The 22,078-nt window shown below is 58.2% G+C and overlaps 4 protein-coding genes across 10 annotated transcripts; 2 read left to right on the top strand and 2 right to left on the bottom strand.

Moving 5' to 3' along the window:
- The first annotated feature begins 22 nt into the window (after positions 1–22).
- PCYT2 (phosphate cytidylyltransferase 2, ethanolamine) lies at positions 23–7,231 on the top strand. 4 transcript variants are annotated; one of them, XM_086356612.1, is made up of 14 exons: positions 23–192; positions 1,974–2,062; positions 2,640–2,801; positions 3,059–3,125; positions 3,787–3,871; positions 4,010–4,054; positions 4,249–4,302; positions 4,741–4,879; positions 5,145–5,227; positions 5,466–5,543; positions 5,734–5,799; positions 5,965–6,030; positions 6,311–6,399; positions 6,485–7,231. In XM_086356612.1, the coding sequence occupies exons 1-14, from the start codon at positions 104–106 to the stop codon at positions 6,594–6,596; spliced, it is 1,224 nt and encodes a 407-aa protein (XP_086212738.1). In that variant the 5' UTR covers positions 23–103; the 3' UTR covers positions 6,597–7,231. The 4 variants fall into 4 exon arrangements, with proteins under 4 accessions (XP_086212738.1, XP_086212740.1, XP_086212739.1 ...); XM_086356614.1 differs by lacking the exon at positions 2,640–2,801; XM_086356613.1 differs by lacking the exon at positions 4,249–4,302.
- A 2,104-nt stretch (positions 7,232–9,335) lies between these two features.
- NPB (neuropeptide B) lies at positions 9,336–10,232 on the bottom strand. The gene is made up of 2 exons (XM_086356641.1): positions 9,668–10,232; positions 9,336–9,587 (listed from the first exon to the last, which is right to left on the bottom strand). The coding sequence occupies exons 1-2, from the start codon at positions 9,893–9,895 to the stop codon at positions 9,462–9,464; spliced, it is 354 nt and encodes a 117-aa protein (XP_086212767.1). The 5' UTR covers positions 9,896–10,232; the 3' UTR covers positions 9,336–9,461.
- Positions 10,233–12,090: 1,858 nt separating this feature from the next.
- ANAPC11 (anaphase promoting complex subunit 11) lies at positions 12,091–18,576 on the bottom strand. Of its 3 annotated transcripts, none has more exons than XM_086356642.1 (3): positions 18,327–18,576; positions 16,761–16,881; positions 12,091–12,438 (listed from the first exon to the last, which is right to left on the bottom strand). In XM_086356642.1, the coding sequence occupies exons 1-3, from the start codon at positions 18,387–18,389 to the stop codon at positions 12,293–12,295; spliced, it is 330 nt and encodes a 109-aa protein (XP_086212768.1). In that variant the 5' UTR covers positions 18,390–18,576; the 3' UTR covers positions 12,091–12,292. The 3 variants fall into 3 exon arrangements, with proteins under 3 accessions (XP_086212768.1, XP_086212770.1, XP_086212769.1); XM_086356644.1 differs by lacking the exon at positions 18,327–18,576 and adding an exon at positions 17,264–17,495; XM_086356643.1 differs by lacking the exon at positions 18,327–18,576 and adding an exon at positions 17,390–17,495.
- On the top strand, positions 17,512–21,416 carry ALYREF (Aly/REF export factor). Of its 2 annotated transcripts, XM_086356621.1 has the most exons (6): positions 17,529–17,883; positions 18,360–18,491; positions 19,976–20,123; positions 20,675–20,738; positions 20,838–21,015; positions 21,110–21,416. In XM_086356621.1, exons 1-6 carry the CDS (start codon positions 17,647–17,649, stop codon positions 21,122–21,124), a joined length of 774 nt encoding a protein of 257 aa, XP_086212747.1. In that variant the 5' UTR covers positions 17,529–17,646; the 3' UTR covers positions 21,125–21,416. The 2 variants fall into 2 exon arrangements, with proteins under 2 accessions (XP_086212748.1, XP_086212747.1); XM_086356622.1 differs by lacking the exons at positions 19,976–20,123; positions 20,675–20,738; positions 20,838–21,015; positions 21,110–21,416 and adding an exon at positions 19,330–19,633 and having other exon boundaries at positions 17,512–17,883.
- Positions 21,417–22,078: the final 662 nt, after the last annotated feature.

The raw sequence follows: 22,078 nt of genomic DNA, 5'->3' as shown, positions 1-22,078 counted from the left end.
GCGCGAGGCGGGTGAGGCCCGCGTGACGGCGCGTGCGTGCGCGGGCTGCGGCGGCTCGGAGTCGGGAGCCGGCTGCCCAGTGTCTCGCCGCCACTACTGGGCCATGATCCGGAACGGGCACGGGGAGGCGAGCGGCGCCAAGCGGCCGGGCCCGAGGGCTAGGCGAGCCGTGCGGGTGTGGTGCGACGGCTGGTGAGCGCGGCGGGGGACGCGGGGCGGAGGCGGGGGTGCGGCCGCGGGCGCGGCGACCGCTGTGGCCGCTTTCGCTGGAATCGGGCCGCCGGCGAGCTCGGGGCGGCGGGCGAAAGGAGTCACAGGCTGCGGAAGAAGCCTTGGACCCGAGTTGCTGCGGGCAGCGCGGCTGAGGGTCGCTGGAGGCTTTCTGCGGATCCCTACATAAGCGCCTTTCCTGGGTGTTCCTTTGCCCACGTTTGCCTTTAAGCTGGAGACCCATCCAGGCTGTCCCACCTGCCTGATTTGTGCACAATAGTGGCCAGAGTTGCGGGTCTAACCTTGGTGACTTTAATCATTTCAGTGCCTTAGGAACTATTTCTCCGAGGGAGCCGTGCACCCAAAATGTCTTCCCAGAGTTCTCCTTGCCCAGGACAAAACCTGGAAGATTCTCCTGAGTGTTTGGGCAAGTGTCAGTGCAGGCATTGGCCAATCCGTGTAAGACCCTAGTGCAGCCCTCAGCCTCCTGGATCCATCTGAGGAGAGTTACAGTGCCAAACTGTTCTCTCTTTTTTGGCAAGCCAGACAATTGGAGTAGTGGTGTTTAGATAGGTTTGAGGCTGCCGGGGGACAAGAGAAAAGTGAACGTCTAGTGGTAACTTGCCACCTTGAATACTTCCTCAGACCTTTGTTTGATGAAAGCAGGGAAAGCAAGCCCAGGGCTTCAGCAGCCAGCATGCAGGGCTGCCATACTTCTGTGCCTGCACCTGAGTCACCTTGGGGAGGGGGTGTGGCTTCCTGTCTGTGGACTCTGACCTTGGCCCTGGCCAGGCCTGACCCCACCCTTAGCAGGCCACAGTGACTGTGGTACGGCCTGGACCCAGGACCACCCTGAATTCTCTGCTATGCACCCCTCCTGCCCAGCCTGTCTGGTGGGCACAAGGGCCAGCCAGGCTCCTGAATTTAGACTCCCCTCTTCCCTTAGCCCAGGACCAGAGTACTGCGCCCCACAGGCTCATCTGCTGGGGCCCAGTGTGCTGTGGTGGTGTTAGCAAGTAGTATTGAGTAGAATGGTTGTGTACACCTGGTGGCCTTGGTCACCTGGAGAAGCAGGGACAGCTCCACCTACTCAGAAGGCAATACCAGGCTGAGAGGAAGCAGAGCAAGCATGAGGGTCCACCCCTGAGCCCAATGACAACTCGAGTGGAGCTGTGGTACTGTGTGTGGCCTTCAGCTGAGCATTCTCTCTTAACCAGACCTGAATTTGAGAATGAATGTTCTAGAACCCCAGGTGACAGGGAGGTGGTTGTTGGTTCCAGGGAGCAAAGCCTCACTGAGTTTCCAGAGGCCATGAGGAGCAGTCAGAACTTTTAAAGCCAGCAATCGCCCTTGAGCATTGGTTAGACTTCATTATGTGTTGGCTCCAGGGACTGCGTGGCTGTCTCAGGGTAATACAGAGTCCACTGTACCCTTGAATTATCACGTTTATATTACACCTTAAAGGGACTGCCCATGGGAGCTAAGGGCAGAGCACTGTTCCAGGTGTGGGGAGCAGGGACTGTTCTGTGTCCTCACCAGCCCTCAGGGTCCCCAGACCTGTCCCTAGGCACAGCCACGCTTGCTCAGTCTGACCCTGGGCCCAGGGACTGGTGATAAGGAGAACTGAGCACTCCTCTCTCTGAAAGCCCAACTGGGACCCTGGGGGCAGTTCCCGTGGTGGCTTCTTGGCGGGCTTCCTGATGACACTGCAGAGGAACAAGGCTGAACCCCCAACACGAGCTGAACCCCTGTGCTCTCCACAGCTATGACATGGTACATTATGGCCACTCCAACCAGCTGCGCCAGGCCCGGGCCATGGGTGACCACCTCATCGTGGGTGTGCACACTGATGGTAAGCCGGGCTGCTGTGCCCACCGCCGCCCATGCCACCCGACCCCCGGCCCCAGTGCCTGTGACAGACCCCACAGGTCCCCGTGGAGGGTAGGGCCGGGCCTAGGCCATCCTCGCCATTAGCACAGCTCTGCAAGCTCACCCTAACCCCAGCCCAGGCCAGGCCGCCCATAGCTTTCCTGTCTTGTATCCTGTCATGAGCTTGGGTGTAGGGGGTGTCCAGTGGATCCATCTGGGTATGCCAGCCACTTCCTACCCGCTTTCTGATTCGCAAGGCCTTTGAGTACAGAGTACCCAGCCATCAAAGGCAACCCGGACTGTACCTGGAACTCTAATGGATTGAGGCAGGGGGTGGCGTGCATTTCCCAGCAGGTACATCCCCAGTGCCTGTACCAGCTCACAGAGGACAGCAGGGCTGCTTGGTACTTCATGGGCTGAGGGCCCGGTCAGAGACAGCCTCCCTCCACAAGCCTTTGTGTAGCTGCAGACCCTGCTCAGTGCTGGGAGGGGCCGGCAAGCCTGTGGCCTGCCCTCCAGGAGTCACCCACCTTGTCCTTTGCCCTCTTCTCTCTCCCTAGAGGAGATCGCCAAGCACAAGGGGCCCCCGGTGTTCACTCAGGAGGAGAGGTACAAGATGGTGCAGGCCATCAAGTGGGTGGATGAGGTGGTGCCGGCAGCCCCCTACGTCACCACACTGGAGACTCTGGACAAGTACAACTGTGACTTCTGCGTCCACGGCAGTGAGTGGACAGGACTTAATCCAAGGGGCTGGGGACTCAAGCAGCTCAGGACCTGACCATCAGAGGGGTGTCTGGAGGTGCTGGCATCCTCACACTTGTGGGAGCATGGAGCCCTTTGAGGGTCTGAGGAAGCTTTGGGTTCTTCTCCAGAAAGGAGTGTACGCACACCAGGGCAGGCCTGGAGTGAAGGTATGGGCCTGGAGGTCTTCGTGGCTTTGGGTTAAATTCGGTGTTCTTGTGTGCATGTCACCCCTTAGATGACATCACGCTGACCGTAGATGGCCGGGACACCTACGAGGAAGTGAAGCAGGCTGGAAGGTACAGGTAAGCTCTAGCTGCCGGTTGGCCCACCTTTAGAGGAGTGGGTTTCCTGGGGCCCCTCGAGCGCCTTCTGCTCGTGGGGGCAGCATCTGGGCTGCAGCCTGTGCTTCCTGTGACTTGTGCGGGTGTGGTGCGGTGGCTGGGGGTGCCATGCAGCTGGGCCACCCAGTACAGGAGCCCCTTGGCCCCAGTGGCTGCAGAGCAGTGGAGACATGGGGTTCGACTGGGGAGCTGGCTTCTATGAGTAACTCTTGAAAAGGCCCACATGGCAGCAGCTCAGATTGGGCAGTACTGAGATTCCCTTGGCAGAGTGGGTGGTGAGGCAGGACCTGGGCGTCAGCGGGCCGAACAGGATCAGAGCCACCCCCTCGGATGGTCTGCGAACTTGAGGCTTGATAATCCTGTTGTTCTGTCCAGTCGTGTCGTTTAGTTGATAAAATGACAGTGGACCCTCCACCCTCTGCGTTTTGGTTTTCTATCCTGGCCAAGAGTAGCGAGGAAGTGCACGGTCTGTGCACAGCAAGGCCGCCAGGGATGGACCATGGTAGATTCAGCCACAAGCACAGTTGCCCTTACTCTTGGGTGGGGCAACTTAGGTGCCCTTAGGAGGCAGCCTTGTACATGTGTCCCAGGATGAGAGCCCCAACCCCACCTCTGTCCCCAGAGAATGCAAACGCACCCAGGGGGTGTCCACCACAGACCTCGTTGGCCGCATGCTGCTGGTGACCAAGGCCCATCACAGCAGCCAGGTGAGTGTGGGATTGGGAGGGAGGGATCGCCTACCCTCCCCTTGCCCCTCAGAGGGCACTGGAACAGCAAGCTTTGGGGTCCTGGGGTTGGCTGCGTCTGGAGGGCCAGGCCTCTCACCCCTGTACACTTCTGTGCAGGAGATGTCCTCCGAGTACCGGGAGTATGCAGACAGCTTTGGCAAGGTAAGCATTGTCTGTCCTGTCTGGGCCACTGCCTGACCCCCAGGCCACTCCCTGGGGAAAGGGGGTCTCGCTCTCTACCCTGCTCCCTGCTTTCTGGGTACTGACCGCCAATCTTGCTGGCTGGCCTGTCCCAGTGGCCACCGTGTGAATGAGGGTTCTCTAACCAGGTGGCCTGGTCCTCTCTCCTTCTGTAGCCCCCTCACCCGACACCCGCCGGGGAGACACTTTGCTCGGAAGGCTCCTCCCAGGTGACCAGACGGTGGCCTCAGGGTGCCAGGTCCCCACGAGGGCTGTGTCCACTGGCCTCTTCCTGGCGGGCCAGTTGCCGAGCCAAGGTGCTATTGGCTGCAGTGCCTGCTGTGGCCGCAGGGCAGGACCCCAGTCCCGCCAGCCACAGGTGCCCCGCCCACCCGGGTCTCGGTGTGGACCAGGCAATGCCAGCCGGCCCTCAGCATCCCTGCCTGAAATGCCTGCCTGGGAGCAACAGCAGAGCAAACAAGCGAGTGGCCAGCAGCGGCTAGGGGTTTGGAGTCCTGGCTGTGGCCCCTGTATCTGCTCCCTCCACCCCACACCTGTGCCTCCCAGAGCAGATGGACAGGCGGGTGTGGGCAGGCCCAAGGGTGGTCACAGGCAAAGGACATGCCTGCAAGGCTTCCGTCACTGACCAGACTGTTCTCGGCTTGCAGTGCCCCGGGGGACGGAACCCCTGGACAGGGGTGTCCCAGTTTCTTCAGACATCCCAGAAGATCATCCAGTTTGCTTCGGGAAAGGAGCCCCAGCCTGGGGAGACGGTCATCTATGTGGCTGGCGCCTTTGACCTGTTCCGTATCCTCTGGGATTGGGTGGCGTTTGTCCCTGCCCAAGGCCTTCTGTCTGCTCCTCCACATGCTCCCCAGTGGGCCCCAGGGCCTCAAGGGGCCTCCCTGATTCTCAAGGACCCTGAACTGGGGTGGGGTGCACAGCCGTTAGCAGGGACACAGCTGTTAGCAGGGAGAGGCGTGAGCAGGGGAGAGGGAGGGGACCTTACTGAGCCCCTGCTCCTGTGGATGGCTGCTCTGTATTGATTCCTCGCTCCTTAACCTGGGTGCAGACATTGGGCATGTGGATTTCCTGGAGAAGGTATATGGCCTGGCGGAGAGGCCCTACGTCATCGCTGGCTTGCATTTTGACCAGGTCTCACCCCGGGGCATCTGATAGTGTGGGGACTCTGGAAAGGCTCCTAGGGATGGGGTTGGGCACAAGTGAGGAAGAGGTGGTGAGCTTGGGCCTCTGCCCAGGGAGAAACCCAGGGAAGGTTTCCCCATACTGGCAGACGTCCGCGAGGGATTATTGGGAGGGAACACAGCCTCATACACACAAAGGCACACCGGTCCCGAGGTTGCCAGCTGCCTCAACCTTGCTCTGCCTCCAGGAGGTCAACCACTACAAGGGGAAGAACTACCCCATCATGAACCTGCATGAGCGGACCCTGAGTGTGCTGGCCTGCCGGGTGAGAGCCGGTGGGCAGACCAGCAGTCTGTCCTTCCCAGGCTGGAGCTGCTCCTCTCCATCACCCCACCCCCCACCCCCCCGGAACCCTCCCAGGGGTACGAGTCTGGGGTTCCACCGTGCCCCCTCTCAGCCCCTGCCTTGTTGCCTGGCAAGTCCTAGTTAACCAGCCGCGCTTCTTGTCCACCCAGTACGTGTCTGAAGTGGTGATTGGGGCCCCGTACTCGGTCACAGCTGAGCTCCTGGACCACTTCAAGGTGAGGGTGGGGCTCCTGGTGGGAGCTTTCCAGGGAGGACCTGGGCTGAGTGGGGCCAGGCCAGTGCTCTGAGCCGTGCTGGCCTCCCTAGGGAGGGTCCTCGGGGAGCAGGGGACTGTGTAGGGTGATTCTGGGAGGGCTCCCTGACCGCTGCCTCCTCCCCAGGTGGACCTGGTGTGTCACGGGAAGACAGAAGTCGTGCCTGACAAGGATGGCTCTGACCCATACGAGGTGGGTCCTGTAGGGCCCTCAGTGGACATGAGGCGGCCACTGTCTGGTGCTTCCCAGCCACCTGATGCCCCTGTGCCTCACCATGCTTGTCTGGGAAACGGGTGAGGGACAGCTGCCTCGCTGGTGGCCGCATGGTTTAAGGAGGCGGGACCTGAGCACGAGTGATCATGCCCATCGTGGTGGGGGCGGGGGGAAAGGCCGTAGGAGCCAGGGCAGTACTGCAGGCTCCCCAAGGTTCAGGGGAGGGCTCTCACCTCCTTCCCCTCTTTCTGGCCTCCAGGAGCCCAAAAGGAGGGGCATTTTCTGCCAGGTTGACAGTGGGAATGACCTCACCACAGACCTCATTGTCCAGCGCATCATCAAGAACAGGTGAGTCCTGGCTGGGGTGCTGGGGGCACAGGGTGGCACTGAGGCCCTGGCTCTGGGTGCACACCTCACCCCATCTGGCCCCCAGGCTGGAATACGAGGCCCGGAACCAGAAGAAGGAAGCCAAGGAGCTGGCCTTTCAGGAGGCCATGAGGCGGCAGGAAGCGCAGCCCGAAAGGGAGATTGACTGTGACTTCTGACGACAGGTGGGAGGATGCCAGGGGCCCTCTGAGGGGCTGGCCCTCTCTCAACCCTGCCTTGAGAGCTTGGCTCAGTTTTTAACAAAGCTGCAGTGCCCTCTTCTCCAGTCACCCACCGCGGAAGGGCTGATGTGGAGGACGTGGCCTGTCACCCTGCTCGCAAGGTGCCTGTCTTGCAGCAGGCCATCCTGTCCTTCCTGCTGAGTTGCACAGAGAGGGCTTCCAGCACAGTGGAGCAGCCCAGCCGGCAGGATGGGCAGGGGGCACCTTCGACCAGAGGGGTGCCACCCTACGTGCCATGGAAGACCCAGCTTTCATCCTCCCGGCCCTGCTGCTGCTCACTATCTGCCCCCTGGGAAGCTCCTATACGCCTTCCACTGCCCAGCTCGAGGCGGCCTACCCACTTGCGTTGCCTCAGTTCAAACAAGCTTCAGGGAGCAGTGACCCAGGGGGTTGCCCCTTTCCTCCTCGGGGTGCAGACCAGGCCGCCTCCCACACGGGCAGCCTCTGCCCTGGGGCCTGGGGCCCAGACGCTGCACCCGTTTTCCTGGACCAGCCTCCCCAGAGACTGTTCTTGGTTTTGTACCTGACTGGCGGGTGTGCAACCAAATAAACCTGCTGGGAGGGGCTCTGCATCAGGCTGTCCATCCTGCAGGGCACTACCAGAAAACCTTGGCCCTGCTCCCCGCCACCCAACAAGGAGGTGGACGGCCGCAGCAAGAAACGCCCTAGATCCAGCTCCCCAGCCACTTCCCACAGTGGCCGGAAACGAAAGAGGGAGAGAGGCAAGGGCCGACAGAGCGTCTTTGGCCCTGGGGTCTGTCGTGAGGAAAACAAGAGTCTGACACTCTGCAGTCCCCATAGCTCCCTGATCCAAGAAGGAATTGGGGGCTGCTCCCTGGCCAAGTCCACAGAATCTCAGGGTCTCCTGCACCCAAGTCAGGGCCCACTTGGAGCGGTATAGCGGCTGCAGGGTGCTAACCCCAGTCACCTCTTTTGGGGGGGAGGGGGACAGTGGCTGTGGTTTATGGCTCTGATGTTCAAGAGTAAGGACTGGGATGTTCTTTCAGCCTCTTCAGTTCTCTCCAGAATTGCCTCTGCCCTGCAGCTGCTGGGCCAGATGGGGCCAGAGCACCCTGTGGCCTGGCCCCATGGGAGTCCTAGACCAGCATTCACTCCTGGAAGGTGGGCCTGTTCTTTCTGGAGTCTAGAACCTGTGCGGGCAGCTGCAGTGAGGGGGCTGGGGGACTGTCAGTGCACGTGGCTTCTCGGGGCAGCCCTTGCCCCACTTCCTTTCCTCCCTTTCCCAGTGGGGGCAGCACACTAAGCTGTGAGAAGCACAGGGCCCTCCCCGCACCCCTGCCCCAACTTCAGGAACCCAGTGTATTAGCCTTCTCACTCCAATCCTGCAGCGATCAGCCAGTTCCTGTAGATTGATGGGGGTGGGGATACAGGAGCAGCCAGTGGATTCCTCTTGAGACCAGAGTCAGCCCTAGGCCTGTTCAGAACCCCCTGCTGGGTGGCACCCAAGGTGAGGGCTGGAGGACAGCCTGCAGCAGCAACCAGGAAGCCCCCCTGCCGCGGCTGGACCATGGTTGGAGGGAACTTGGAGCCTGGGTATCCAGGAGGTGGGTGCCTCCGGACACTTGTCCACCCAGATACAACAGGATTGTGGGTCCCACCCACAGCTTCAGCAGAGGGCTGGCTGGTAGGTCCAGCTCCCTGGGGTCCTCTGAGGCCCAGCTGGTGGCAAGGCATTCCATGGGGTGGGGGACGTCATTGAAACAAGCTCCAGATCTCTGGGGCCAGAGCTCAGGCTAAGGGACTCAGGTCAGCCTCATTGGGGGCAAGGGTGTAAATCAACTTACTGAGATCCCAACAACTGAATTAGGGAATTAGCCTGATTGGGCAAGGGTGCTGGGCTGGCATAAGGCAGTTGTATTCAAGAGCCAGGGTCCTGCACATCCCCTCCCTTCTCCAGGTATGGCATCACCCATGGCTTTGGGGATACTGCTTTCCTGCGGGTCTAGATTGGGATGAACAAAGAGCTCCCAGGCCTGGGAGGAGCCAGCTGCCTGACTCAGGACTCAGCTGGGGCTGTGCCCAGCTCTCAGCTCTGTCATCCCCCCTGCTGTAGCCCCTCCCAGCCCCGGAGCCACACATCTCGCTGCCTTCCCCCTCTGGCTGGGCCCAGCCTATTCATTCATTCATTTGGACAAGTATTGTCCCATGCTGTGTACTTTGAGGTGTTTGGGGGGTGCTCCAAGAAAGGAGTCACTCCAAGAGCTGCCCCTCTAGTAAGGGAGGCCTCAAGAAACGTAGCATTTGAGGCAGGAGGGCGTCCTGGTGTGGGGTGTTTAGGGGAGGCTTATTACAAGGTAGGACTTTTGAGCTGGTTTGGTAGACTTGATGGCTAGTGGGGGACCGAGGCAGGACCTCCTAGGAGAATCCAGGAGCTGCCTGAACAAAAGCAGGGAGGGGGCAGGGCATGGAGCGGAGCCTTGCAGAGCCAGATGCGGGGCTCCAGAAGATGTCTGGGTTTGATACCACCTGAGGCCCACAGAAAGTTCCCAGCAGCATTTTACCAGCAGTGGTTCTTGGGAGCTCCTATACAGGTGTCTCCGTGCAACCTGGTGACCTGGCTGCTGTCTGCATGCCTAGGTGAGCAGAGTATGAGTGTGGAGATTCAGGAGACCCCCACTCCACCCACTGTGCCCAACTTCCAGAGGCTGCAAGTCATTTATTCATTAAGCCATTTACTATGGGGATGGATGGGCGGTACTGGGTGCCATCTAGCTCCAGGGCAGGGGCGGGCCCACGGGTACCCGGGACATTCAGGCCGGGTCCAGGTGCCGGGGTCGGGGCTCACTTGCGACAGTCCGAGGCGCTGAGCGACAGGAAGACGTCGGCCTTGCACTGGAAAGTGGCGCGGCCGTCGGGGAGTGGCTCGCAGCTCTGCAGGTTGGGGGTGACCTCCTCGACGCACACGGCCTGGGGGCAAGATGGGATGGAAGGATAAGGGGGCACCCGCACCCTCCAGCCCTCCGCACCCAACAGCGCCCATTACTCACAAGACTCCGCAGGTTGGGGCGCATCTCCCGGAAAGTGCCGACCCCTCCCAGGGATCGCGTGCCCCCGCGGGGCTCGGAGCGCCGTGCGTACGGCGACCTGTGGAAGCCGGACAGCAGCCCCGCGGCGCGGCCCACGGAGTAGTACCCCTGCCCCGCCGTCGGCTTGTACCACGCGAGGCCAGGGGACGCCAGCAGTAAGCACAGCGCCAGAGCGGCGGCCACCAGCATCGCGGGCCCGGCCACGGGGGACTCGGTGGCAGCGGGCGGCGGGGTGCGGAACGGCAGCACCCTTGCCTTATATCTGCGGCGGGGCGGGGCGGGGCGCGAGGGCGGGCGCCGGGATGCACCGGCCTCCGCATCCCGGAGAGAGAAGCCCGCGCGGGGTTCAGAGCCTCTTGGGAACAGGGGCACGCTGGAGAAAGATGCTCCAGGGCTTGGGGGGATGCGACGCCCCCTTCCTCCCCACCCACGCCCACCTCCCCGTTTCTGGCCCACTCAACTCTTGCTGGGAGGCAGCCCCCAGGCCCCTCCCAGACCTTAGTCCCGACTCAGTGCGGGGAGGGGCGTCGGTGCTGCAGAGCCTTCAACGAGTCCAACGGCGCCCCAGTCCCGTCACCCCCCTCTGGGACTGTACCCCTTACCCCGGGGACAAGGAGCCGTTCCCACCCTAAAGGGAGCTGACCAGAGGACCAGGCTTCTGGAGGGGGCACTGAAATCTAAGAGGGCCGGGGGTGGGAAGGGCAGAGGTGGGTTTCACACCTATGAGAGTTTTATACCACTGATCTGGTCCTCAAACAGCTCGCAGGACAGGCAGGAGGGCTCACAGGACAGATGAGGCGAGGCCACAGGAGAGCCGTTGCAGAAGTGGGTGCTGTGACCCTGTGCCACTGTGGCAGAGGAAGAGCTGAGATTAGGGGGCCTGAGAGGAACTGGCAGAGCCCTTGAGCTTCCTGGGAGGGAGCCAATGGCTGGGCTCTGGGTGTGTGCTGGGCCTGGCAGGCAGCTCTGTGTCCCGCTTGAGGGGACCACGCAGGCCCTGGGAGGACCAGGCTGGAACCCAGTAAAGAATGGAGAGGAGCCCACCTGGCAGCGAAGTGGGAGTGGCCTGCCTAGAGGACTGTATGACCTGTGGCAAGCTCTAGGCTTCTGGGGTGAGGGCACCTGTCCCGGTGTGCCAGGGCTAAAAGCCTGGAGGCTCAGTTCACGGTCTGGCACCCTAGGCATGTGGGTATTTCCTGTCACAGGGGAGAATTCCCCAGGGAAGGCAGAACTCCAGGGACGGGAGGCGAGCAGGGCAGGCCAGGTCACCCTGTGGGATCCTCTGCAGCTGCCACTGCCCACCTCCCAGTAAGGGCTGGTCTTCTTACTGGTCTGTGAACTCAGTGACCATGGATCCAGACACACTGTAGATAGGCGCTTAGAATTCAGAGTTACTGCCTAGAGTCCAAGAGCTAAATGGGAGCACCCAGGAGGCTGAGTCCAAGGGCCCAAGACGGAGGGCACACAGCAGGTGACATGAGGCTTACTCAGCTGCCCCTCCTCCTGCTCACACTTTCCAAACACCCTGGCCACGTGCCTTCCCAGGACAGACACCAGCACAAGGGCCCTGGCAGTTGGGTTTCTGGGCAAGGAGCATATGACCTCCAGGTTCTGTGAAGGTTCCTTCCCTCTGGGCACAATGGTCCAGACCATGTACTGCCCTGCCTTCTCCCCTGGGGACTGGTGCTCAGAAACCAGCTACCCACTGGGCAGAAGGCATTACAGGGACACAGGGCAGTGACTCCAGGTGCGGGGGGAGGTCGAGAATAGACTGGAAGGAGCCCATGCTCACAGGACATGTAGCCTACAGCGGTTGCCATCCAAAAGCTGCTCAAAACCCTAGGGCTGGGTTCCTTGCCCCCACCCCACACCAGGCCACCAGCCAACGGGGGCTGTGGTGGAGCAGAAGTGCCCCAAGGATGTCCCAAGGGCTGACTTCTCTAGATGGGGAGACCCTTGGACACCCGTGGACACATGTCCTGATGTCAGACACTGGCCTTGACAAGGAGCTGGAAGAAGGGGACTGAGGCCACCAGTCACAGCAGCCTTGGCAAAGCCCTCTTTGCACAGCTAGCACCTACTCAGGGACAGCCTTCCAGAGGGAGGAAGCATGGGAGTGCCTGCCAGCCATGTCCATCCAGGGTCCCAGCAACCACCCTGAAGAGGGGGCCTCCCGGCCTCTCTACCCCACCAGGCTCTTCCAACCCAAGCCCACTCCTCCCACCCTGGCTCCTCCGGCTGATCCCTGGCTCCTTCTTCTCCAGGGGTGTGACTCAGGGCCTCTCGGCATCGCATTGGGATGTTTATTCATGAGTTTTCATACTGGCGCACACCGAGGCTGCCTCAGCACCAAGAAAACAAGCAACTGGAGCCTCCGGCCAGGCTTAGGTGGTTTAATGAGTTTTATTTATTTGATAAAAGTGTCAACGTTGTGATGGGAGAAAATAAACGCAGTTCCAGTCCTCATTTCAACCCTGTCAGAGCCCAGAGGAGACTGTCTCCGTGGAAGAGACAGCCACCCAGAGCCACTGTGGGGGTGAGGCCGTCTCAGGGTGAGGGCAGGGGCATCGGGCAGCATGGATGGCCTCACTCCTTGAACTTCCACTCCTGGCGGCACATGGGGCAGTGCTGCTGCACCTGCTGCGCGTTCAGCCACTTGAGGATGCAGTGCATGTGGAAGCAGTGTGAGCACTGGCCCCACACCAGCGGGCAGTCGTCACCCGGCACCTTGCCTGTGGGAGGGACGAGAGGACCTGTGAGTCACCCAGAGCACAGGACAAGTCCGACGGGGGAAGCATGCCCACGGTGGCCTCAGGGCTCAGAGAGGACAGGAACCTGGAAGGAAACCACAGGCTCAGCTGAGCAGCCACCTCTATATGAACCTCTGCAAAGACCACCCAGGCTGCTCCCACCTCCACGCGGGAGCTCAGCAGCAGCAAGAGCTCTGGCCGGGCCTGAACCCCCGTCCACTGGCCTCCCAGGGCCTGGGCCCATCTGCAGACACACCGCAGCTCTGCCATTTGGCATCCGTGATGCCAAGAAGGTTACATCAGTGTGTCAGGGCGCCTGCACAGGTGACCTGCCTCCGAGCGGCAAACCATTCTCTTGATCAAGGTGAGGTGAGCCGGAGCCTTAGAAACTAGATGTTGTTATCGCCAGGCAGTAGGGACCCAGTTCAGTACCAGGAAGCAGGTCGGGGACACAGGGGCTTATGGCCCAGCCCATCGGCCACTGGGAGTGACGTGGCACTGCCTCCCGTTTCCTCCCCATTTCTATCCTACCTGAGGTCCAGAGAACCTGGTGCTGGCCCTCCAGCCCACACACCTGCATGTGCTACCACTGTGAAGAGGGCCTGGCATCAACAGAAACAAGTCCCTGGCTTTTAAGAATCTACAAAACCCCATCACATAGCTGGTGCCAGCAGAGCACAATGTCCTCCCCCAGCCACGAGCAGGTAAGGTCCCCATGAGCAGGGGGAGCTGCAGCTTGCTGCCACCACCCTCTAGGGGGGCCATTCCCCCAAACCATTGCCACAGGGCCCCTCATGCCTATTAAGCGTGAACCAAATCCAGAAGTCACTAGGGCACACAGTGCAGCAGCCAGATAAGCTGGGGTGAACAGGAGACATCTTGTCCACGAAGTAGTTCCTAAGTGCTGGCCTGGTCACATGTGGTCCTGGTCGTCTCTCTTGACACCAGACACAGGGACAGGTGACTGTACGATGTGTTAAACAGATAACACCATGGCGAAGCCACATGGCAGTGCTCTCAAGACCTAATGGAGCACCTGCTCTGAGCTGCACAAGGGGCCGGAAACCTGACCTGAGCGCTTGTCCAAGCCTCACAGTGCTCCGAAGTCTCTATCATGCCCCCCGACATACCACCGACAGACGAGGCCACGTGACTCCCAAGGGCAGCTGCCATGGCCTGAAGGGAGCATGCCGGCCAGGAGGCTGGTGTGGGTGCCAGGTCTTAAATATCCTTCAGTGGCTGCTCAAAACCTGCACCTCCTTCCCAGTTCAGGAGCAGCCCTTGCCCCACAGTGGTACATTCACCCTATGGAGTCAGACAGATGGGCACTGCCATCTTCTTACTCTCTTGTTTGGGGCAGTGTTTCTCAATTTTTTTTTTTTTTTAACTTTTTATTTTGTATTGGGGTATAGCCCATTAACAACACTGTGATAATTTCAGGTGAACAGTGAAGGGACTCAGTTACACATATACATGGATCCTTTCTCCCCCTCAAACCCCCAATCTTTTAAAAGTAATTCTCTCTAAAACAAAACATCATTCCTTTTCTGAATCTTTTACAACAAAACAACTAAAAAACAATTTACCTGGAAAATACAAAACCATCTAGCTCACTCTGCTTCCCAGGCCAGGGTCGGGGGCGAGGTGGACAGCCCTGTGCCAGGAGCCCACAGGGTGTGACACCTGATTTCTGTTGGTTCCCACCCCGACCCCACCCCACCCAGGGTCTTTCCCACCTCAGCAGAACTACGCTTGCAATCACCCTTAACACATTAGAGCCCTTACAAATAGAGGATGCAAGAGGATGCACAGGGGCCAGCTAGCCTACTGGCAGGAGTACCCTAGCCATCACGTCCATTCTTGGGGAATCTGACACCACCTTCCATGCTGATAGTGACTCATGCTAAGTGTCGGTGGGATCCTCTCCATAAGACTTTCACTCACAAAGCCCTGAGACAAGGAGCAGGTTTATCACAGTCTGAGTCACTTTGGATTCTTCGTAGGAATTTCATCTCAGCAGAGAAATCCAGCATCACTTGATCTGTATAGAAGGCACCCTGGGCTGACCAAACACTTTGATCATTACAGCTGGCTCACAACCAGCAAGTCCAAAGTTCAGCCTCTAAACCCCCCCGCCCCCCCCCCTTCCCAGGAGCCAGCACACCTCAGCCAGCCCTACACACTGGGTTCCACAAGCTGCATGCAAGCCCTGGTGCCATCTTTGACACACAGGCTCACTCACCCACACTGGGTCAAGGGCATGACCACATAAATGCTACCCTAGGACTTTTCTTTTCAGAAGCCATATCTGCTGCTGAGAAAGTTGCAAGTACCTACCCATAACCTGTGTTGTAGCTTTGAGAAAGGGTGGTGTTAGGATTTCCCTGGTGGTACAGTGGATAGGAATCCACCTGCCAATGCACGGGACATGGGTTCAATCCCTGGGCCTGGAAGATTTCACATGCTGCAGAGCAACTAAACCCGAGCAATGAAACCACTGAAGCCTGTGCGCCTAGAGCCTGTGCTCCGCAACTAGAGAAGCCACGGCAACTAGAGTAGTGCTCCCTCACCTAGAAAAAGGCTGCATGTAGTAACAAGACCCAACTAAACCAAAAAAAAAAGGGGGGGGGGGGCGAGGTTTTAAACGGATTAAACCAAGCCAGACCTTGTGCTTCTATTCTCTCTGCCTGTTACATAAAACCTCATCAAGTAGAACCAATCACTGATTTCCTAAGATTATATACCAGCTTGATTAAATCAGGATGGATTAGCCCCTAGGTGATGAGATTTCCTCTCACCGAATGTAAAGATTTAAGGCTAGGATAAAATTATATTTGCACTAAAATTCAATTATTTGAATTTCACTGTAAGCAAAGATCTAGTACTATTTTGATGTTCACGGCCCCACAGGACAGGCCTGGTCATTGACTTCTCAGTGGTCCCCAAATCTCACTTCTCTCTTGGGAACACCTTCGTTCCCTAGGCAAAGCCTTAAGAGCCTTCCTACTGCTTCTAGTTCACTTGTGTCTGACTAAAAACTAAATTCACTGGTGCAAAAATCTCCTTTTGACCCAAATACTTTCACTTCACAGAACACACTGGAGACAAAGTGAAGTGAAAGTGAAGTCGCTCAGTCGTGTCCGACTCTTTGCTATCCCATGGACTGTAGCCTACCAGGCTCCTCTGTCCATGGGATTTTCCAGGCGATAGTACTGGAGTGGATTGCCATTTCCTTCTCCAAGGGATCTTCCCAACCCAGGGATCGAACCCAGTTCTCCCGCATTGTAGACAGACGCTTTACTGTCTGAGCCACGAGGGAACAATGCAAAAAAGCCCAGCAAAGATGAACTCTGATAAAACCTGAGGTCAGGCATTTTGCAAGACAACAGGTTCTGAAAGAATCAGATGTCTACGGGGAATTCCATGGTGGTCCAGTGGTTAAGAATCTGCCTTCCAATGCAGGGGATGTGGGTTTGACCCCTGGTCTAGAAACTAAAATCCCACGTGATCCAAGACAACTGAGCCCATGCAACACAACTAGAGAGAAGCCTGCCCAATGCAATGAAGGTCCCTACGCAGCCAAAAATAAATAAATAAAAATAAAAACAAATAATTAGATGTCTAAAACGCGATAGAGAAGTTGAAGCAAGACTATTCTAGATTAAGTAGTGAAGGGAAACAGTGATCACACCTTGGGTCTTGGCTCACACCACCCAACAACAAAAAGACATTTGAGGACAACTAAAGAAATCTGAACAAGGACTGGGAATGAGGGGCAACGGTAAGAAATACGTTGTCTAAAGTGACAACAGTGCTGGGTGAAAGTCAGCACTGAAGTAGGGCCTCACATTTAGCATTTACTATGGCTTCCCTGGTGGCCCAGTGGTAAAGAACCCACCTGACAATGCAGGAGACATTTAGCATTTACTTTAAAACAGCTGGGCAAAAACCACCAGATATGAAAACGTGTTATTCATCATTTATGTGCTGGATTGAGGGGGAAACCTTGTAACATTACACTTTTTTGTTGACTTGAAATTTTCAAATAAAATGCTTTAACACATCTTTGTGTTCCACGTGTCTCATAGTGACTTTTATCAGGATAGCAAACTGTGCTCTTTTCCTTACAAAACTTTTGACAGGATCTTTGTACAAATATGGGCCCAAATAGCCTGGCTTTTCTCTATCAACTTTTCTTGGGAAGAGGAAACCAAACCCCAGAAACGCTGTGCAAGTACTTCTGGGGACACGCCAAGGCCAGATGATAGGCACAGCTCGAGAGACAGCGGGCAGGGGACACTCACAGTCCGGGCAGCAGCCATTGAAGGCCATCCGGCAGATGCCACAGTTCTCGTCGTTGGCTACCCAGAGCCAAGTGGCCACGCCGTTCCAGCATTTGATCTTCACCCTCATGGCGCGAGGAGCCTGCGAGGAGGGAAGAGACCACCCGGCTGTGCTGAGTCTGCAGAGCTACGGCACCTGGAAGCCAAAGAAGGGGTGTCGCCCCGAGGGTCCAGCGTAGGCAACAGTGGCCGCCGAAAGGCAGTAAGAGCTGTCTGCAAGGGGGCTGGGGCGGAGGCCGGGTCCTCGGGAAGCCCGGGAGGACCGGTGTTGGTCCTTCGCCAACACCGCACTTCTGCCCCGGCGTACGCAGAAGGGCTCGTCGGCTTTCTTTAACAACCGCAGAAACGCGCCGTGCGCTACTTCCGAAAGGGCTGACGGGGCTGAGTAGATGGAGACCCAAGCCCGCTCCCTACGAGGTCACCCCGGAAACAACCCAGGCGTGGGCCGCACGGGCCGCACTCACTCCCGCCGCGGGACTAGGGTGCGGGTTCCTGGTGCGGTGGGGGAGGGGCAAGGGAGAGGCGCCACGCTCGGCCACGCCCCCAACGGCCGCGCCCCCGCCGATCTAATCGCGCGCGGCACCACCCGCCTTCAGTTGGCAGCGCCGGCCCCGCGCGGGAAGGTACATAAACGCCTGTGGCCGCGGCTCGGCACTTCTCAGAGGCGCCCGCCGAGCTCCTTGGTTCAGCGCGCACGCGCGGCCTCGCCCTCTGAGACGCCGAAGGCCCGCAGCCAATCCGCGGTCGCTCTGAGGACGCGGCACCGGAAAACCCCCGAGCGGCGCTGGAAGTGACGCGCCGACGTGCTGACGCGCGGGCTCGAGCCGAGGCCGATTCCGCGCCCGCCATGGCCGACAAAATGGATATGTCTCTGGACGACATCATTAAGCTGAACCGGAGCCAGCGAGGCGGCCGCGGCGGGGGCAGGGGCCGCGGCCGGGCCGGCTCCCAGGGTGGCCGCGGCGGCGGGGCCCAGGCCGCCGCGCGAGTGAACCGAGGCGGCGGACCCATTCGGAATCGGCCGGCCATAGCCCGCGGCGCGGCGGGCGGCGGCGGCAGGAACCGGCCGGCGCCCTACAGCAGGGTGAGTGTGGATACCGGGTGGCGGGCCGCGGCGAGGGAGCGAACCGGCAGGGCGGCGCACGGGCGACCGACCGGGCGGCCGGCTGACCGACTGACCGACTGGGCCGGGGGTCGCGGGCGCCGGCCGGTTCGGCGGGCGGGAAGGTCGCACGCCTGCCGGGCACCAAGGCTGAGACCCTGGCGGCCTTTGTCTTAGCAGGGCGCCCGGCCTCACGGCTCTGGGGGCTGAGGGGCCGTTGGCGCGGCCGCCCCGGTGGCGGGAAGTCGGTTGGAGGGAACCGAGAAGTTGAGGGACGTGTGGCCTTGGCGGCCGGGTACGGCCTGACGCGGGCGAGAAGCGGGGGCCGCGGGTCTGTCTCAGTGCCTGCTTCCCCGCCGTGATGGGGGGAGGGTCTTGCTGTGGCCGTGAGGGCGAGGGCGAGCCCTGGAGTGAGACTCACAGACCTTTTTCTGTTCTTGTGTTTTCTTTTCCCTCAGCCGAAACAACTTCCCGACAAATGGCAGCATGACCTTTTCGATAGCGGTTTTGGGGGTGGTGCCGGCGTGGAGACCGGTGGGAAACTGCTGGTGTCAAATCTGGATTTTGGAGTGTCCGACGCTGATATTCAGGTAAGGGACTGGAGTTTCTTGGTGGGCGGGTCACTCCGCACGGAATTGGTTGTGGCGTTTGGGACTTGGCCCTGAATCCCCCCACACACCTTGGGAAGAAAGCTCTCCCAGGCACCCAAGGGCCAGCCACTGTTCCCTGTGAGGGGCTCCAGGAATGCAGAGCAGAGGTTGAGCTAGAATTGAAAGCCTGACCAATGTGTCAGTTTGTGCTGGAAGACAAGACCCCAGCTTAGTCTGGGGCGCTGCCGTTCTTCCTTGCTAAAACGTGTTCTGTAGATGAAGGCACTCTGCCCAAGCTCTTCTGACAGAAGCTTGGTTGAATGTGCTCCGTTTCTGTTCGTGGAAGAGCTAGGCTACTTGCTTTCCTTACGTTTTGCTTGTTTTAATGGTTTGTTGGGAGGAGAAAGTACTTCTTTTGTAGAACTGACAGCATAGAACCAGGATGGTGCCAGCGTCACTCTGGTTCCATTTGCCTTAAGCCCTATGTCTTACTTAGAATTTCATCCCCTGTCTTCTCACTTATCCTCACCCCCTGGGTTTTGCTAGTGGCATGATTCTCAAACATCTTTGGTTGAAGCCTCTTTTTTTTTTTTTCCTCTCTCTTTCCTCCCCTTTTTCTTTTTTTCCTTTTCTTTTTTTTTGGTTGAACCCTAAAGGCCTTTAAACTTGCTGCCTAAAATGGTTAAGTAATGACATCTTGGGGGTCAGTCCAGGAGATGGCTGGGCAGGGTACTGGGCCTCCCTGGGTTCAATTTCCCAGAGCCCAGCCATTTACTTTGCCTTGGGAGGACAGAGCAAGGCCAGTGAGCACTCACAGTGTCTCAACACTTTTTTTAAGGTGGTTTCTGGCATCCACTGGAAACCGCTTTTGGTGAACTCCACTTCCCGCTGTGTGCCTGCGGCCGGAGTAGCCCCACACTCTGGGTTCCCTCTCCAACTCCCAGCCTGCCTGAGGTCAGGGCAGTTTCCATGGCAGCGCTTGACTTCAGGCTTTGCGGCAGGCTTGAGTAGGAGGAGAGGGAAAGGTGAGCCAGAATCTGCCCTGGGGGAGGGGCTGGGTCAGGGCTCCCAGTCAGAGGGCCCTTGGAGCTGGTCCACAAGTGGATAGAGCCCCTTGCTCTGTGATCTTGGCCTTGGCTGCTTCTTGGCACAGTCCTTGGGTGTGTTGTAAATATTCCTTTGTTGAAGAAGATAGCAACTTAATATTTGCCCTTCATTGGTGGGCTTTGTGATCCTTCACCTGCATCGTGGTAGAGATGTCAGGTTCCCAAGTGGGCAGGAGCCCTCAGGCCCAGCTGCTCCGGGAAATTGCTGTCCCACCTGTCCCATCCCATACCCCAGGTCCCACCGCCACTGCCCTGCCCCACCACATGTATGTCTTCCTCCCAGGGAAATACCCCAAAGCAGTTTACACTTCCAGGGAGTGTCCCTGGGCCACCAGAAGAAAGATTGCTTTGCTAACAACTGCTCTTTCTGACTCTCAGGAGCTCTTTGCTGAATTTGGAACTCTGAAGAAGGCGGCTGTGCACTACGACCGATCTGGCCGCAGTTTAGGAACAGCTGACGTGCACTTTGAGCGGAAGGCAGATGCACTAAAAGCTATGAAACAGTACAACGGCGTCCCTTTGGATGGTGCGTTTGAGATTGGACCCAGAAAGGCTGCAGCGCTGTAGCTAGTTTGCGGAGCCAAAGGCTGGCCCCATCCCTGCAAGAGTAGGGTCCCCTCTGCTTGAGGACACTTTGTGTTCGCCCCTTTGTCTCTCTTCCACTACCACCTCTCATGCTGCCCCACACATCTGGACCAACCTCTTGTGAATCCCCATCCAGCAAGCTACATCCCTCCCCTCCTTCAGCTCCTTCCGGAAGATTCACTTCTGTGAAGCCTTCTCAGAATCACCATAGTACAACTCTTGAGTGCGGGGCTGTAGTCGTAAAGACAAAGGTACCTTTCTGCTCCTGGGCACCCCGGACGCCCGACAGACACCCACGTGCACTGGATGAGAAGGAGCGAGGAGGCGCTGGTGGGGCTGTTCTCCCACCAGCATTTCCAGGCTGTCCTCTCGTCGGGAGCATCAAGATGCACAGTGTCCCTTTCCAGTGCTTGCATGGAGGCCAGGGTGCTGCCCCTAGCAGGCTTCAGAGTCCTCTAACAGGAGCTGGCCCTCTTGTGTTCTCTGCCACAGGCCGCCCCATGAACATTCAGCTCGTCACCTCACAGATTGACACGCAGCGGAGACCTGCACAGAGGTGAGTTCAGGGCCTCTCTAGTCATGGCTGACTTGTGGGGTATCTCCTCATGCTGCAGGTCTTCCCAGGCATGTGAGCAAAGTTTCCTTTTCTTGCTAGTGTAAACAGAGGTGGGATGACTAGAAACCGTGGTTCAGGAGGTTTTGGTGGTGGCGGCGGCACCCGGAGAGGCACCCGTGGAGGCAGCCGGGGCAGAGGCAGAGGCACCGGCAGGAGTTCAAAGCAGCAGCTTTCCGCAGAAGAGTTAGATGCCCAGCTGGATGCTTATAATGCAAGAGTAAGTCACAGAGGAGGGCTGGGTGAGGGTCAGTCCCAGACCAACTGAGAGGAGGGCCTCATTTTGAGTGAGCACCTCTCTTCCTCTGTTTCAGATGGACACCAGTTAAACAGACCAGCAAATCCGTGCATGGACCAGGACCCAGAAGTCTCGTCCGTGCTCCCTGGTGGGAGGGGGTGACAGACTGGGGCTGTGTGGCCAATGATGGATTTGTTTCTTTTGTGTTTTAAAATAGGATTTAAAATTCATGTAAAGGTTTCTTTTTCCTTTTTTTTTTTTTTTAAATTCTGAAACAGACCTGTTTTGTACTGAGTTATTTTTGGGATAACTTTTACTGGTTGTTGTTGTGGAGAAGGTGGCGTTTTCACCTTTGCCATAATAAAATAGAAATGTGTGTAGAACTGGAACTGTTTAATTCATCCCATTTTCAGGGTCCTCACCTGGGCCAGAATGCTGGTGTGATCTGGTAGGCGGGAGGGACGTGGGATCTGAGGAGGAAATGAGGCAGGCCTGCTGGGCACATGGCACCTGGCCTGTGGGTTGGAGTTCTGCAGGACGATGCTGGCTGCCACGCTGTTCCCACAGATCCAAACCCCTTTTTCTCATCCCCTCATCCCCCCTAGGTGGGAGGATATGGAGCAGTGGTCCTCCACACTCAGCCACCTGTTCATTGCCTGTACTGCAAGGTGAGGGGCGGGGCAAGGTGGGGTGCCCTGTGCTTCTGGCCAGTTTCAGGTGACTGCTCGGTTGAGCTGTTCCTTTGCTTCTCGTGCTCTGGTTCTCAGAAATCTGGGTTTAGTAGTTCTGACTTTGCAACATAATCCCCGCGTGTTTTTCGTCTTTTGTGTCATGAAGGAAAGATCACTGTATTCAGTGTTTTCTTAATTATGTACTTGGAGATGTAGCTAGTGGGAGCTGTGGTAGAATCTCATTTGACTCACAGGGAACTGGGGGGGCGGGCAGACAGTGGTGCCCATCTGGACCCCTCCTGGGACAGACAAGAGCAGGATGGTCATGTTACTTGCTCGAATGCTGGTGTGACCTGCCATGCAGTTCTATGGTT

The sequence above is a fragment of the Bos grunniens genome, chromosome 19 (assembly GCF_055505025.1).
Source record: "Bos grunniens cultivar Pamir isolate PY7600 chromosome 19, Bosgru_T2T1.0, whole genome shotgun sequence".
Lineage (NCBI taxonomy): Eukaryota > Metazoa > Chordata > Mammalia > Artiodactyla > Bovidae > Bos > Bos grunniens.
Note: the sequence above shows the minus strand (reverse complement) of the source record. Positions and strands in the feature narration are given on the sequence as shown.